Source organism: Chiloscyllium plagiosum, unplaced genomic scaffold, assembly GCF_037043375.1.
Source record: "Chiloscyllium plagiosum isolate Xiang-an unplaced genomic scaffold, Cpla_swu_hap1 HiC_scaffold_6, whole genome shotgun sequence".
Taxonomy (NCBI): domain Eukaryota; kingdom Metazoa; phylum Chordata; class Chondrichthyes; order Orectolobiformes; family Hemiscylliidae; genus Chiloscyllium; species Chiloscyllium plagiosum.
This window is the reverse complement of record NW_028270144.1, coordinates 4127004-4142936: the sequence shown is the minus strand read 5'-3', so window position 1 is coordinate 4142936 and position 15933 is coordinate 4127004. Positions and strand designations below refer to the sequence as shown.

Sequence of the window (15933 nt, the reverse complement as noted above, 5' to 3'; positions counted from 1 at the left end):
CAGCTGCCTTCCCCCCAGTCCCATGCCCCTCCCATTTATCCCTCAGGCCCCTTGGCCCACAAGCCTCATTCCTGATGAAGGGCTTATGCCTGAAACATCGATTCCCCAACTCCTCGGATGCTGCCTGAATGACTTTTCCAACACCACACACTTCCACTGATCTCCAGCATCTGCAGTCCTCACTTTCTTCTAGTAAAGACATGACCTTTCATAAGGTGCCTGCATGGCACTGAGCTCCACAGGTAGAAAGAAGGTTCACCCATACCATCAAATGCTATGGCTGCAATCACAATAATTGTTTTAAAAGAGTGGCTATCTTTAAAAAGCCAACATTTTAAAGCAGTGATCAACTGCTTCTAAAAGAATCCTTACAGAAAACAAACACTTTGCTGGAGACATCACAAAAACTGAAAATCAAATTAGAGCACTAACATTGAAGCTAACATCCATCATACATTTAAATTAGGCACAGAAGCAGCAGCCACAACACTATCCAATGAAATTAAACGGCTGTAAAGCAATTGTCCTATAGTCTCCATTTTAGCAAACTATAAGGTCCATCAATCCCCATGTCAAATGTCTGCTGGCACAAAGATAGGGGACATCTCAAAAATTGTGCATTTTATTCTCAATCAGCCATGTTTAATGCAAAGCAGGAAAACTTGCAAAGATCTCAACCTCATTCTCAAAGTAGAAGTCAACAAACAGGAACCAGCTCGTAAATTCTTCAGATGCCAATGATACTCACATCACTGCTGAGGTCAATATTTGCTGGGCGTCCCTAATTGTCCTTGAACAAGGTGGCTTGTGAGGAAATCACAGAGATAGTTAATAGTCATCTATGTTTCTGTGGGTCTGCAGTCACGTGTATGGTAAACTTCCTTACTTAAAGGAAATTTATAATTTATAGCAATTAATAATAGCCATAATCAAGATCTTATTTACAATAAATCTGTTAGGGCATGTAAACCTTTTCTGAACAATATCTTTTCTACATCGGGGAGACCAGAACGAGAACAGAATGTGGTATTCTAAAATAGCGCCCGGGACATGGGTTCAATTCCCGCTTCAGGCGACTCTCTGTGTGGAGTTTGCACATTCTCCCCGTGTCTGCGTGGGTTTCCTCCGGGTGCTCTGGTTTCCTCCCACAATCCAAAAATGTGCAGGTTAGGTGAATTGGCCATGCTAAATTGCCCGTAGTGTTAGGTGAAGGGGTAAATGTAGGGGAATGGGTCTGGGTGGGTTGCGCTTCGGCAGGTCGGTGTGGACTTGTTGGGCCGAAGGGCCTGTTTCCGCACTGTAAGTAATCTAATCTAAAAAACTCCTATACTCAATGCACTGACTAATGAAGGCAAGCTTGCCAAGTACTGTTTTCATTATCCTTTCTACCTGTAACTCCACACCTGCACTCCAAGGTCCCTTTGTTCGGCAGCACTCCCCAAGACCTTGCCATTAACTGCCCTGATTTGCCTTACCAAATGCAACACCTCACATTTATCTAAACTAAATTCCATCTGCCACTCCTCGGTCCATCTGATCAAGGTCCCATTGAACTCTGAGATAACGTTCTTCATTATCTACTACACCATCAATTTTGGCGTCATCTCCAAACTTAGTAACTATATTCATATCCAAATCATTAAATATAAATGATGAAAAGCAGATCCAGCACCAATCCTTGGGATACACCACTGGTCAGAGGTCTCCTGTCTGAAAAATAACCTTCCGTCACCATCCCTTAAATAAATTTAAAGACTGAGATTCCGATACCTTCTCGGGAAATACGGTCCTTCACCTGCTCAACCACTTCAACTTTGTCATTGACTGTTGAATTCAGTAGGAAGTCAATTTGCCAGAAAATCAGTTCAGACTAGAAACTTGCATTTAACTCACTTTGTTTGGGTCTGGAATTCTAAAAGAAGAAAATAAATGGAAGTTGTATAATTTACTGGCCCTGAGTGCTTAAGGCACAAAGGGAAACACATTAGCAACAAAACTATTTGTTGATTTCAGTCACAACATTGCTGGCTTTGCAATTTGTTTAAAACTTCAATAATGTACCTTCTACTTGTACCAAACGTATGCTTGGACTTTTCCACTCACCTCCATACTAAGTGCTTTGACTGTCTCACACAGCATACCTGCTGCATCTGATGAAAATGCACTTGCTAGCCTATAAAGTCAATGATACGCAAACCCATAATACAAATCTACTTCACTTCAAATAAATACTTGAAGCCTTAAAATAAAGAATTACAATTAAACAGTAGTCATTGTGACAAAACAGTCATTACTAACAACTTTGATAATAAGTATTAAATTTTGTCAATGATTGACCGCAGTATGAAGATATCTGGTCAATTGGCTAAAGTTGTAAAAATAAAGACATTAATTGTAATTACGACTGATCTTAAAACGTTATTCCTTCAGGATTTGAACTACTTTACTGAAACTGGTAGATGCTCATATTAGTAAAATTAAGCAGAATGAATCATATTAATTAGTGAGTGCGTCAAATTAAGTGCAGGAGCTGTTAGAAGTGGGACACAAGCAACATGAACTGTATTACTGTTAGAAACAGTATCCATCATCTTTAATCATTCATCTGTCATATCGAGCTTTTCATAGAGAAGCATTCTGGAAAGTCAAGGCCAGCATGGAATTGGTTTTCTTAATAACCTAACCTAAAGCCATTTGGGATTTCAAACGTTGAGGCTTTCAAAAATGATGTGCAGTAACCTTCTGCCTACACAATAAGTCTTCCCCAAAATAACCTCTAATTATTTGACTTCAAATGAAAATGTATGAACCACAAAATAAAATTTAAAAATTCAACTATTTTGAAGGGATGTTTATTCAGACAGATTCAACATTTTTATGTAAAGCAGTTTTCAAATAAAGAATCAGCTCCTTTTTTTTTGAAAATAAGGTTGTGTTTATTGTGAACGCCATCATGAGCCAGAGCAATGAGCATGTATAGGCAAGAACTCGGCACAGCAGTATAACATCACGACCAAGGTATAGGACAGCAGCAACAGCAGCAGCTGCCTGCTACAAATATGGCGCTGCAGTCTAATTATGCTGCAATTATATCGATGCTTCCCATCTTTCCAAGCGAGCATTTCTCCACCTTCCCAGACTGAATCTGTACAAGAAGCTGCAAGGGAGTGTGACAAGAATCTAATTGTCATTAAAAATAGATGAGTCACTGCAAAAGCACTGGCATCAGTATGGGAAAATAAGGTGATGCTAACAGCACATGCTGGTGAATGCTAAAGCCTGTTGCAGCCACATATTTAAGACAGAGAAGAAGGTGAATTTCTTCTCTCAGTGGATAGTGAATCTATGGAATTCTTTATCGCAGAGGGTTGTCAATGCTAGGTCATTAAGTATATTTAAGGCTGAGATGGATAGATCTATAATTAGTAGTGAAATCAAGGGTTATGAGGAAATTGCAAGAAAGTGGAGGTGAAGATTATCAAATCAGCCATGATCGCATTGAATGGCAAAACAGACTCAATGGAACAAATGGCTGGCTTCTGCTCCTCCATCTTGTGGTGCTATGGTCCAGACAGTACTTACAGGGAGAAACTACTTCCACTCATAAATGGATCAAGACCCAGATGATGATGCAGTTTTAAAGTGATTCACAAAAGAAGTGAGTTCAAGGTAAGAAAACAACTCATACAAAGTGAGTAGTTAGGATTTGGAATGCTCAGCCTGAAAGTTGGTGAAGGCAGATTCAATTGAAGCCACTGGATGATTAGAAACAATGTGCAAGGTTACAGGGAAAAGGCAGTTGATCGACACTCCGTTAAAATTCTGCAAAAACCAGTACAAAAAGTGGGATGAATAGTCTTTTTCTTCAATACAATAATTCAATGTTATTGTGAGGAGATGATTAACAAACAATGCCACTTTTCTCTTCAAAAGAAGGCTGAGGGATGATCCAATAGAGATCCTTAAAGTTATAAAGGTTTTAATAAAACAGACACAGAAATAATGCTTCTACTTATTGAATCATAGAACCCGACAATATGGAAGCAAGCTGTTCGGCCCATCAAGTCCACATCAACCCTCCAAATAGCGTCTCAACAGACCCACCCCCTACACTATTCCTGTAAGCCTGCATTTCCCACAGCTCATCCAACCAACCTGCATATCTTTAGACTGTGGGAGGAAACCGGAGCATCCAGAGGAAACACTACAGATCCGGAAGAATGTGCAAATTCCACACAATAACCCAAGGGTGGAATCAAAGGAATCAGCAAAACCATCAAAGTACGGTGGTCATCAAGAAGTTAAATAGGGAATCCAGGACAAACTTTTTTAACATGTGAATGGTAAGAATGTGAAGTATGCTTGCACAGGCAACAATAATAAGTGAATAATACCGAGGCAATTAAGCAGAAACTAGACAAGCATATGAGGGAGAAGGAAATACAGGATTTACAGTGTCAGACTTAGGAAATATGGGATATCTTCACCATGGACATCCAGTCCCTATACACCTCCATCCCCCATCACGAAGGACTCAAAGCCCTCCGCTTCTTCCTTTCCCGCCGTACCAACCAGTACCCTTCCACTGACACTCTCCTTCGACTGACTGAACTGGTCCTCACTCTGAACAACTTCCCTTTCCAATTCTCCCACTTCCTCCAAACCAAAGGAGTAGCCATGGGCACCCGCATGGGCCCCAGCTATGCCTGCCTCTTCGTAGGATATGTGGAACAGTCCATCTTCCGCAGCTACACTGGCACCACCCCCCACCTTTTCCTCCGCTACATCGATGACTGTATCGGGGCTGCCTCGTGCTCCCACGAGGAGGATGAACAGTTCATCCACTTTACCAAAACAGCTACCTAGACTACACCTCCTCCCACCTTGCCCCCTGTAAAAACACCATCCCATATTCCCAATTCCTTCGTCTCCGCCGCATCTGCTCCAATTCCAAACAACCCAGATGGCCTCCTTCTTCAAAGACCGCAATTTCCCCCCAGACGTGATCGACGATGCTCTCCACCGCATCTCCTCTACTTCCTGCACCTCTGCCCTTGAGCCCCGCCCCTCCAATCGCCACCAGGACAGAATCCCACTGGTCCTCATCTACTACCCCACCAACCTCCAGATACATCATATCATCCGTCGTCATTTCTGCCACCTCCAAACGGACCCCACCATCAGGGATATATTTCCCTCCCCTCCCCTATCAGCATTCCGAAAAGACCACTCCCTCCGTGACTCCTTTGTCAGGTCCACAATCCCCACCAACCCAATCTCCACTCCCGGCACCTTCCCCTGCAACCGCAAGAAATGCAAAACCTGCGCCCACACCTCCCCCCTTACTTCCCTCCAAGGCCCCAAGGGATCCTTCCATATCCGCCACAAATTCACCTGCACCTCCACACACATCATTTACTGCATCCGCTACACCCGATGTGGCCTCCTCTATATTGGGGAGACAGGCCGCCTACTTGCGGAACGTTTCAGAGAACACCTCTGGGACATCCGCACCAAACAATCCAACCACCACATGGCTTAACACTTCAACTCCCCCTCCCATTCCACCAAGGACTTGCAGGACCTTGGACTCCTCCATCGCCAGACCATAGCAACACGACAGCTGGAGGAAGAGCACCTCATCTTCCGCCTAGGAACCCTCCAACCACAAGGGATGAACTCAGATTTCTCCAGTTTCCTCATCTCCCCTCCCCCCACCTTGTCTCAGTCCCAAGCCTCGAACTCAGCACCACCTTCCTAACCTGCAATCTTCTTCCTGACCTCTCCGCCCCCACCCCCACTCCGGCCTATCACCTTCACCTTAACCTCCTTCCAACTATTGCATTTCCAACGCCCCTCCCCTAAGTCCCTCCTCCCTACCTTTTATCTTAGCCTGCTTGGCACACTCTCCTCATTCCTGAAGAAGAGCGCATGCCCGAAACGTCGATTCTCCTGCTCCTTGGATGCTGCCTGACCTGCTGCGCTTTTCCAGCAACACATTTTCAGCTCTGTATTAGTCAAGACATTGAATATAAGAGCAGAGAGGTTTGATGGAGCTGTGTGTAAAGTCAGTTAGGCTATAGCTGGAGTGCTCAATATAATTCCAGTTGTCGGGCTAAAGCAAAGATGTGACTGCATGATCCAGGGTGCAGGCGAGATTCACCAGCATGCCCCCTTGGCTGGAGCAATTGGACTATAAAAACAGATGAGACAGGCTGGCTGTTTTCTTACTGCAGGGAAGTCTGAGGGGCACCGGACAAAGGAGTTCAAAGTTCCGAGGGTATAAATTGTATATATGAGCAAAAACCTTTCCAGTTAATAGAGACGTCAATAACACCTGACTGAAGGGCTTTTCTCATGCTAAAAAACTATGACTATGGATCTCTAGGGAGCAGAAATGCATACAAATAAAATGAGAAACTGAGAAAGAAGCAAGAGCCCGGTTTCAGAAGTTAAGTGTTTCTTCTACCTGTTAGCAATGCCCATGGATTTTGAAAAAATAATCATCAACATTTTGCATGTCTCCCCATTGTCAAGACCTTGGCCCATACTTTCTGGATATTATAAACTGCAGTTTCCAAAGGTAAATCTGCATTATCCATGAAATGAAAATCTTCAATGCTCAAAGGACAGAAGCAGTATCCATCAGAACAGACAATAAATACGTCTTTGCATCACTGAGTTATTCAATAGAGGTCAGACAAAATATCCAGTACAAATTTCTTATCACTTTGAAAAGATGAAAAATAATCTTCAAGAGAATATACTTCAGACTGGATGTTTAAAATTCACCTTTGTTACAGGGAGATGACATGTACCCAAAGTAAAAATAGGGCAAGAGATAAATAATAACTGTGCTTAACGTTTACACTTTTCTCAAGATAGTCAACAGCCATTGGTCACTCAGTCAAGAGATCAGAAATATTAAAATGACAATAGTACAACTATTTTTCCCTGAGGTGACTTAAAATTCCTTTGTTTGTTCCCAAAGAAAAAAATGTAAATTCAGGGAAAGTAATTACCATTTCCTTCCCATATAAATGCACCTGTAGGAGGCACAAAGAGGGCACAAGTACAAGGAGATCAAATGAATCTTGTTTAATACTTTGCACATGAGCCATTTCTAACACTTGAAAAATCTGATAAAGTGATCGTGTTGAAGCAGCTTTCTTTAACAGTTTTATCTGCACCCACTTGGAATAAAACTAATGAAATCCTTCATTATAAGTTCCAATTTTGATCATCTTATTTCATTGATATCTAAGCTGAACAAATCAAAAACCTTAATCTCTGAACTCAATTTGATCAGCTGAGGCAAGATTTTGCCAAAGACAAAATATACACAAGGATGCTTCAACTAAAAATACTTCCAACTTCCATTTACCTTCCAAATAAATTGTCAGGTTTGTTCCACATTGCTGATAATGATTACTTTTCCTTAGCTATTACATGGATTTCCAACCTAGGCAAATGCCAAGAGTTAATGACATCATCTGCACATACATGGGAGGCAGCCATCTTTGTGGACCAACTTGGCATTTGCAGCATATTCCATATTGTAAGCACAAGAAATTTTTCATGCAGGATAATTGTTAACACAGTGATGGGGAATACAGAGTATAATGCATACAAATATGATTTTAAAATGTTTACTTTAAACAGTATCAGGCGATGCCAATTAAATTACATTTTAAAAAGAAACTAGGTGGTGGAATTGAATCAATTTCAAGAAAGTCCAAGTTGCATTAAATCCACCTGAAGATATTCAGCTGTCTTGATATCTGGAAAAGCTCTTTATCATCCAACTATGCTTGTTTCTTTCACTTTAAATGTCAACTGCATCGATAATCATACCATATATCAAAAAAACTTACAAATGGCTATATTTTACTTACGATATTAGAAGTCGCATCAATATATTGCACAACCATTTCTCTTTTAATACTCAAGTCCTTCTCTCGTAGTGGAGCCTTTCGTTCTTCATTTAAGTTCATATCTTCCTGTGAAGGTAATTAACTCAAGTTAACTTGATAGAAATGCATTGTTTTCTATGTCACCACTTAAAACATCTACTGAATATTATCTCAAAGCCTTTATTAGTTGATGTACTCATTTACCTACTGTGACCTTTAAACGTCAATATTAATCTAGGTTCAACTAATTCCTGAGGACTGCACAAAAGCTCACCGTCTAAATTTGAATAAGAAAATCTTCAAACTTCCCCAGTGCAAAGTTTCCCAGTGCTCTATCAAAAATGAGATCAGATAAAGGTATGAAGAACAAAAGCACTCCTATTTTTATGTCTTTCTCTCATTCGCAGAATGCTCCAAATGCTATATCGCCAATGAAGAATTTTCTTTATCATGTGATCAAAATGCATTCTCTGTAGCTACGTGTGCAAATCCAGCAAAAAAATCAATGTGCAACAAAATTCCACAACAATGAGAACCATTCACCTGCTGGATTTTGTTAGCTTAAGAAGTAAACACCAATCAAGACACAAGGAATACCCCTTTTTCTTTTCTCGAAGGTGTAAAGGAGAGAACTTGTAAACACTTAAACTGACATTTCCACATTTCAAAGCCTCATGTAAGAGGCAGCACATCAGATAAAGCAGCGATCTCTCAGAAAAACAACAAAATTCCACATAGATAAAAGTGACTTTAGTCTCTAGAGTACAAATTATATTCTCAACTTGCTAAACTGGACATGATTTGGAGGTGCTGGTGTTGGACCGGTATGGACTAAGTTAAAAATCACAATACCAGATTATAGTCCAACACGTTTATATGGAAGCACTAGCTTTCCAAGCGCCGGTCCTTCATCAGGTGGTTGAGGAGGTTAAGATCTTAAGGGCAGATATCAAAGGTAGTTTGTTTACTCAGAGAGTAGTAGGAGCATGGAACGCACTGCCTGCAACAGTATAGGCACACCGACTTTAAGGGTATTTAAATGGTCATTGAATAGGCATATGGACGAGGATGGAATAGTGTAGGTTAGATAGGCTTCAGATTAGTTTCACAGGTCGGCACAAGATCGAGAGTTGAAGGGCCTGTACTGCACTGTAATTTCCTATGTTCCATGTTCTAAATCTGTTGGACTATAACCTGATGTTATGTGATTTTTAACTAAATCGGAAATGGATGCAATGACAAGCCCAATTAGCAAAAATGTCATGACTGCACTGCAAGGGGGATGGAGTGTGAAGATAGGAAAATCTTGGTTACAACTGTACCGGGCACGAGAGACCTCACTGGAATTACTGTGCACAGTTTTGAATTCCTTGTTCGAGGGGGAGATAGTTGTATTGGAAGCAGCTAAGAGAGGGTTCACTAAGGCAATCCCGGAATAAAAAGGGTTGTCCTTGGAAGAACGGTCAAGTAAATTCAGCCTATACTCATTTGAGTTTAGAAGAAATCTGAAGACTCCAAGAGAACCTAACAGTGTAATTGCTGAAAGTATGTTTTCCTTTGCTGGTCACTCTAGAACGACAGGACACTTTAATATAAAGTAGCTTCCGATGTTAACTGGAAACAAGAAAGAATTTCTTCTGCTAGTGCGTCATTAATTTTTGACATTTTATGTCCTCCCCCAAGAGTAGTGGCTATGCAAAGCTTAGTTAGACAAATTTTTGATTGACAAGGAAGTTCAGAGTTATGAAGGACAGACAGGAAAATGGAATTAAGACCATAATCGCATCAGCCTTGATCTTACTGAATGACAAAGCAGATGCACTGAGACAAATGGCCTATACCTGCTCCTATTTCTCATGAACATATGATTGAGTATAATCAGGATGATCTTATTAATAATTAATTGTAGACATTTTCTGCATTAAATATGGCTCAAGGGACAGCATTACAGTGACATAATTTATTGAGAGTACCCTGAAGAGGAGGGCGAATAAAGGCACACATTTAAAGATGAACATAAAGCTCAGAGTTAATAAAATAAACTAAATATCATAACTACTCACCTGCACATAATCTTCTGCAACTTCTATTATACCAGAGTTCTATTATACCCACATGACTCATTTAGTTTATAAAAAAATTAATAAAAAACAACTTCCCAAAAAAAACTGCATATAATAAGGGTGGGATACTTTCCTCACCAGCAATTTCATACTACACATGCAGTAAACATTGAAACACAGCACCAAGTAAAAATAAAATTATAGCTGGTTACAACATTGGCATTTAATGTACTGAATGCTCTGGCTATCTGTAAAAGACTCATCACTATCTGGCTTGGTCACTTCAATGGGTGCAGCTCATGGAAGAAAAACTGATGGACTGTCTATGAAGTTCACAGGTACACCGTACAACACAGATGGCCGCCTCCTTCAAGGACCGCAATTTCCTGCCAGACATAGTCGACGATGCCCTCCACCGCATCTCTTCCACTTCCCGCTCCTCCGCCCTTGAGCCCCGCCCCTCCCACCGCCACCAGGACAGAACCGCACTGGTCCTCATCTACCACCCCACCAACCTCCATGTACAACGTATCATCCGCCGTCATTTCCGCCACCTCCAAACGGACCACACCACCAGGGATATATTTCCCTCCCCTCCCCTATCAGTGTTCCGAAAAGACCACTCCCTCCGTGACTCCCTCGTCAGGTCCACACCCCCCACCAACCCAACCTCCACTCCCGGCACCTTCCCCTGCAACCGCAAGAAATGCAAAACTTGCGCCCACACCTCCCCCCTTACTTTCCTCCAAGGCCCCAAGGGACACTTCCATATCCGCCACAAATTCACCTGCACCTCCACACGCATCATCTACTGCATCCGCTGCACCCGATGTGGCCTCCTCTATATTGGGGAGACAGGCCGCCTACTTGCGGAACGTTTCAGAGAACACCTCTGGGACATCCAGACCAACCAACCCAACCACCCCGTAACCCAACACTTTAACTCCCCCTCCCACTCCACCAAGGACATGCAGGTCCTTGGACTCCTCCATCGCCAGACCATGGCAACACGATGGTTGGAGGAAGAGCGCCTCATCTTCCGCCTAGGAACCCTCCAACCACAAGGGATGAACTCAGATTTCTCCAGTTTCCTCATTTCCCCCCCCCCCCACCTTGTCTCAGTCAAATCCCTCAAACTCAGCACCGCCTTCCTAACCTGCAATCTTCTTCCTGACCTCTCCGCCCCCACCCCACTCCGGCCTATCACCCTCACCTTGACCTCCCTCCACCTATCGCATTTCCAACGCCCCTCCCCCAAGTCCCTCCTCCCTACCTTTTATCTTAGCCTGCTGGACACACTTTCCTCATTCCTGAAGAAGGGCTTATGCCCGAAACGTCGATTCTCCTGTTCCTTGGATGCTGCCTGACCTGCTGCGCTTTTCCAGCAACACATTTTCAGCTCTGATCTCCAGCATCTGCAGCCCTCACTTTCTCTATGAAGTTCACACTCAACTTTTCTTGAAAAACCGGCCCATAGTTGTCTGCTTGGAAAACTTCTGCCTTTGGCTGTAGATTGCTCTAAAACATGTAATAGATTTATCCAATTCATGACAAACACTGAAGCTGTAATTCATCATGGGTTCCATGTCTCGAACAATTAGCTAAGGAAATGCAAAGCAACTAAGTAACTTACTTAATATCATTGTAACTTGCCAAATTACTTTGATCTCTTCATTGTCTCTAGCATTGTCATCTTCACTCAAAAGCCACGGTATTCTTAAGGAGAAATTCAAACCTGACACTATCAGACAAATCTTTTAAGTGTGTAGATAACCAAAGGTATTGTCTGGAAGCTTCAATGCTTTATGGACAAGTTTCCTTACCTTTGCAATGATTTTGAACAATAGGGCAGAAATAAGAAATAAACCAATTTTCAAAAATATTTCAGGTAACCTATGTTTTTTTGCAAGACCAATAGCATTAGCAACATTAATCACACGCTCACCTTGTTCATGACACCCAAATACAAGTAAGTTAACCTCCAGATGGATAAGTGAGAGAATTGAAGTACATTGTTGTTGGTATATAATTCAGGTAAATTCGATATGGTATAAACCACTTATTGTCAAAAACCAGAGAATTCAGCTAGATTCATAACTTGCAGTGAATGTCAAATTAAAATTTAAATATTCCAAGTGCAAACAAACCATCCAGACAGTGACATACAATCTTCACAGAATTTGTTTTTGCAATGTCAGCAATGAAAACAATTCGAGTGTGGTTTATAACACACGCATAGAGCTTTAAATCACAAAGTTCGCTGTATAGTGCAGTATGCACGTGTTACTTTTACACTTGTTCAAGGACTGAGGGCATACATTGCATGCTCAGAAACAGTATTTCAATCAAAATGAAAGTTCTTTTTCATTAAGGTGATCAATTTATGATTCATATTAGAACGTAAAAGGTTTTCAGGGTGTGCTTTAAATGGAAGCAACCAAATCACTGAATTTAAAGAGACACAGGCATTACTTTCCTCAACAAGCTCACATGCAATTCTAAAAATACCTAATATTTTCTCATCTTGTTCAAAGGAATTAAACAAATAAAACTATACTGTGCAAGCAGTAGTCCTTATTGCAAAAACAATTACCATCATCTTTTCAAAGAGTGAAATAACGTCCTTCTCTGGGAGCTGCTTTGAAGGATATTCATATTCTGCTGATTGTGCAGGCCAGCCGCGATTCAAGAGATGTGCTTGTCTGACACGTGGAAGAGCTGGTCTGCCCCGTTTGCTGCCTGGAACTCGGATACTGGCAAATCTGTCAAACTGCAAGACATTTTTCAGAAAATCAGGTATTTACAACCAGCTGTCTTTGTACATTTAAATAATTAGACACAAAACTTCAGACTAATAAGTAGGCATATCTGTATCAGGTCCAAGAAATACAAACGTTATGAGCTGTATACAGTTAGAAGAGTATGGCTCTAGGATCTTCCACTTTGACTACTGACTCCTTGAAGTCTCATGGCATCATATCAAACATGGAAAATAATTCAGGCTACCATCCTGCCTCAACTGATTAATCAGCTCTCCTCCCTGTTAAATACTACTTAGAAAAAACATCTGAGAGTAGCACGGGCACATAACATACTATGAGTAGGGGACTATCATGAAGAATGGCAGTGTTAAATCACCACTGTCCAAAAATCAGAAGGGCATAATTGAAACACTGATCCTGTTTGGTGAGAGAATCAACAAAAGGGAAAACATACTTGATTACATTGTCACCAATCCATTGTTAAAGATGCAGTATTTGTCGAGCAACCATCCCAAAACACTATGAAGACAAAGTCCTGTCTTGGCGTAGAAGATACCTCCAGCAAGTCATGGCAGCAATACAATTGTGCTGAATTGGGTGGATTCAGATCATATCCAAAAACTTGACATCCATGAGTCAATTACAATGGCTCATCTTTGTAATCTCTAACCTCACATTTTGGCATATCATTCACTCTACCATTACCATAATCTCAAGGGATAAACGATGGTTACATGAGAAATGTAGGGTAGTACGGTGAGCAACGTATGAATAATGCTTAAAACCCAACCCAACAAAGCTACAACAAAGGAGTTCATGCCTGGTAACAACGGAATCAGCACACATTGCACAGTACAAAACAAACCAAAATGAATCAAATCAATCAGATCAAAGCTCTCCTTTCCATCCACAAAAGATCCTGAATTGTCATGAGGAGTTAAATAATGAACCAGGATAAAGTATGACGATACTATGACTTTAAGAGGTATATTTTATCCTGGGTTTTTGGAAGAGATTTTGAGACAGAGGCCAGAGATGTTTATTCGAAGCCAATGAAGTAAACAGCTTGTGAGGCCTTGAAGTCCGTTTTAAAGTTGGAACAATAGAAGCCACATGAATAGGTGGTGTCAGGTTCCCACAGGTGGGGCATTTAGTTTAATTTTCAGTAGTTTTTGGGGTTTTGAGGCTGTTATACATCTCTCCCTTCTGAAGTAAAACCCTTGAATTCTCTCCCTCTGCCAGAATTTTCTCTTGATGTTATTTCCTCCTGGACTGGAGAATCATTACATGTGAGACAATCTATTTTACTCAATTTGCCTTTGCCAAAGTTGTGTTTATGGGATGTTACCAAATTTGAATAGTTACTGTTTAGTTAAATAATCTATTATTCTGTTACGCTTTTCCAATAGAGTTCAAATTATACCAACTTGTCTTCACTTGTTTGTATTCTAACTGTAGGGTTAGAATAAAGTGTGTTTACTTAAAGCCAAGTAGTGTAACCAACCAAATTATATCTGGACTACAGCGTCTTACACTTGCCTTTAAATAAGATAGAAGTTAGGATTAGGCTACTTTCTTGATATTTTTGAAGGGGGTTTGGTCTAATCTATGACAAGAGGCTCCATAGACATTCTATCCTCAATGTCAAGGGAGCTCAGAACATCAATGCAAAAATACCTGACGATGCTAGGAAACGCTTCAGTCTGAAATACTGAGCACCTGATTCACTTGGCCTCTCCGTCAGCCTCACAATCACAGACACAAGTCTTCAAGCAATTAAACCTATGCTAAATAATATTAAAACATGGCTATGCGTATTGGAAAAAGCTAAGAAAATGGGTCCTGTCAGTCAGAGATTTTATGTAGGCATGGGGTGTGGGCATTACTGGATCAGTCACCATTTATTGCCCATCTCTAATTGCCTTGGAGAAGCTGCTGCTGAGCTGCCTTCTTGAATTGCTGCAGTGAATGGAATATACAGACAACTACAGTGCAGTTTGGAAATGAGTCACAAATTAGAAAATGATATTGAAGGAACATCAATATAATTCCAAGTCAGAATGGTTTGTGGCTTGGAGGGGGAATTGCAGGTAGTAGTTTACATGTGTTTCTGCTGCTTTTGCACTTTGAGGTGGTGGAAGTCATGCATTTGAAACTAGTGTCGGAAAAACCTTGCTGAGTTCCTGCAGTGCACCTTGTAGAGACACACACGTTTGCTACCATGCATGCATGTTGAAGAGAATGACTATTGAAGGGAGTGAATAGATTGCCAATCAAACTTGCTGCTTTGCCACAAATGCAGTTGAATTCCTTGACCTGGTCTTGTAACCACGGTATTTACCATTTCATTGATCCAGTTCAGTTTCTGGTCAATAGTAATTCCAGGATGTTGACAGTGGATGAAGCGGCAATGCGCAGCAGTGGGCGGCACAGTGGTTAGCACTGCTGCCTCACAGCGCCAGAGACCCGGGTTCAATTCCCGCCTCAGGCGACTGACTGTGTGGAGTTTGCACGTTCTCCCAGCGTCTGTGTGGGTTTCCTCCGGGTGCTCCGGTTTCCTCCCACAGTCCAAAGATGTGCAGGTCAGGTGAATTGGCCATGCTAAATTGCCCATAGTGTTAGGTAGGAGTTAAATGTAGGGGTATGGGTGGGTTGCGCTTCGGCGGGTCGGTGTGGACTTGTTGGGCCGAAGGGCCTGTTTCCACACTGTAAGTAATCTAATCTAATCTAATCATGCTAATGCCTTTGAAAATCAAGGACCAATGGTTCAACTCTCTATTGTTTCTCAATGTTGTAACAACTAGAACAGGTTGGCTAGTTCTAGACCACAAGTCTACATTACTATTGCTGGAATGTTATCAGAGCCCATAGTCTTTCCAGTATCCACCGTCTTTAGCCATTTCTTAAAGTTACGTCAAGGTTTTTTATTCATTTGTGGGATGTGGGCATCACTAGCTGGCCAGCATTTATTGCCCATCTCTAGTTGCCCTCGAGAAGTGGTGATGAGCTGCCTTCTTGAACCGCTATAGTCCACCTGCTGTGGGTTGACCTACAGTGCCATTAGGAAGGGAATTCCAGGATTTTGACCCAATGACAGTGAAGGAACACTGATATAACTCCAAGTCAGCATGGTGAGTGACTTGGAGGGGAACTTGAAGATAGTGGTGTTCCTATATATCTGCTGCCCTTATCCTT

The 15933-nt window shown here is 41.5% G+C and overlaps 1 protein-coding gene across 2 annotated transcripts in view; it reads right to left on the bottom strand.

Annotated features, from left to right (window-relative positions):
• Positions 1–15933, bottom strand: part of diaph3 (diaphanous-related formin 3) — a 582462-nt gene that overhangs the window by 489941 nt on the left and 76588 nt on the right. For both annotated transcript variants that reach the window (XM_087987864.1, XM_087987865.1), the window contains exons 3-4: positions 12570–12746; positions 7896–8000 (exon numbers count right to left, since the gene is read on the bottom strand). In XM_087987864.1, coding sequence (XP_087843990.1) covers positions 7896–8000; positions 12570–12746 — 282 coding nt within the window. The remainder of the gene's footprint in view (positions 1–7895; positions 8001–12569; positions 12747–15933) is intronic.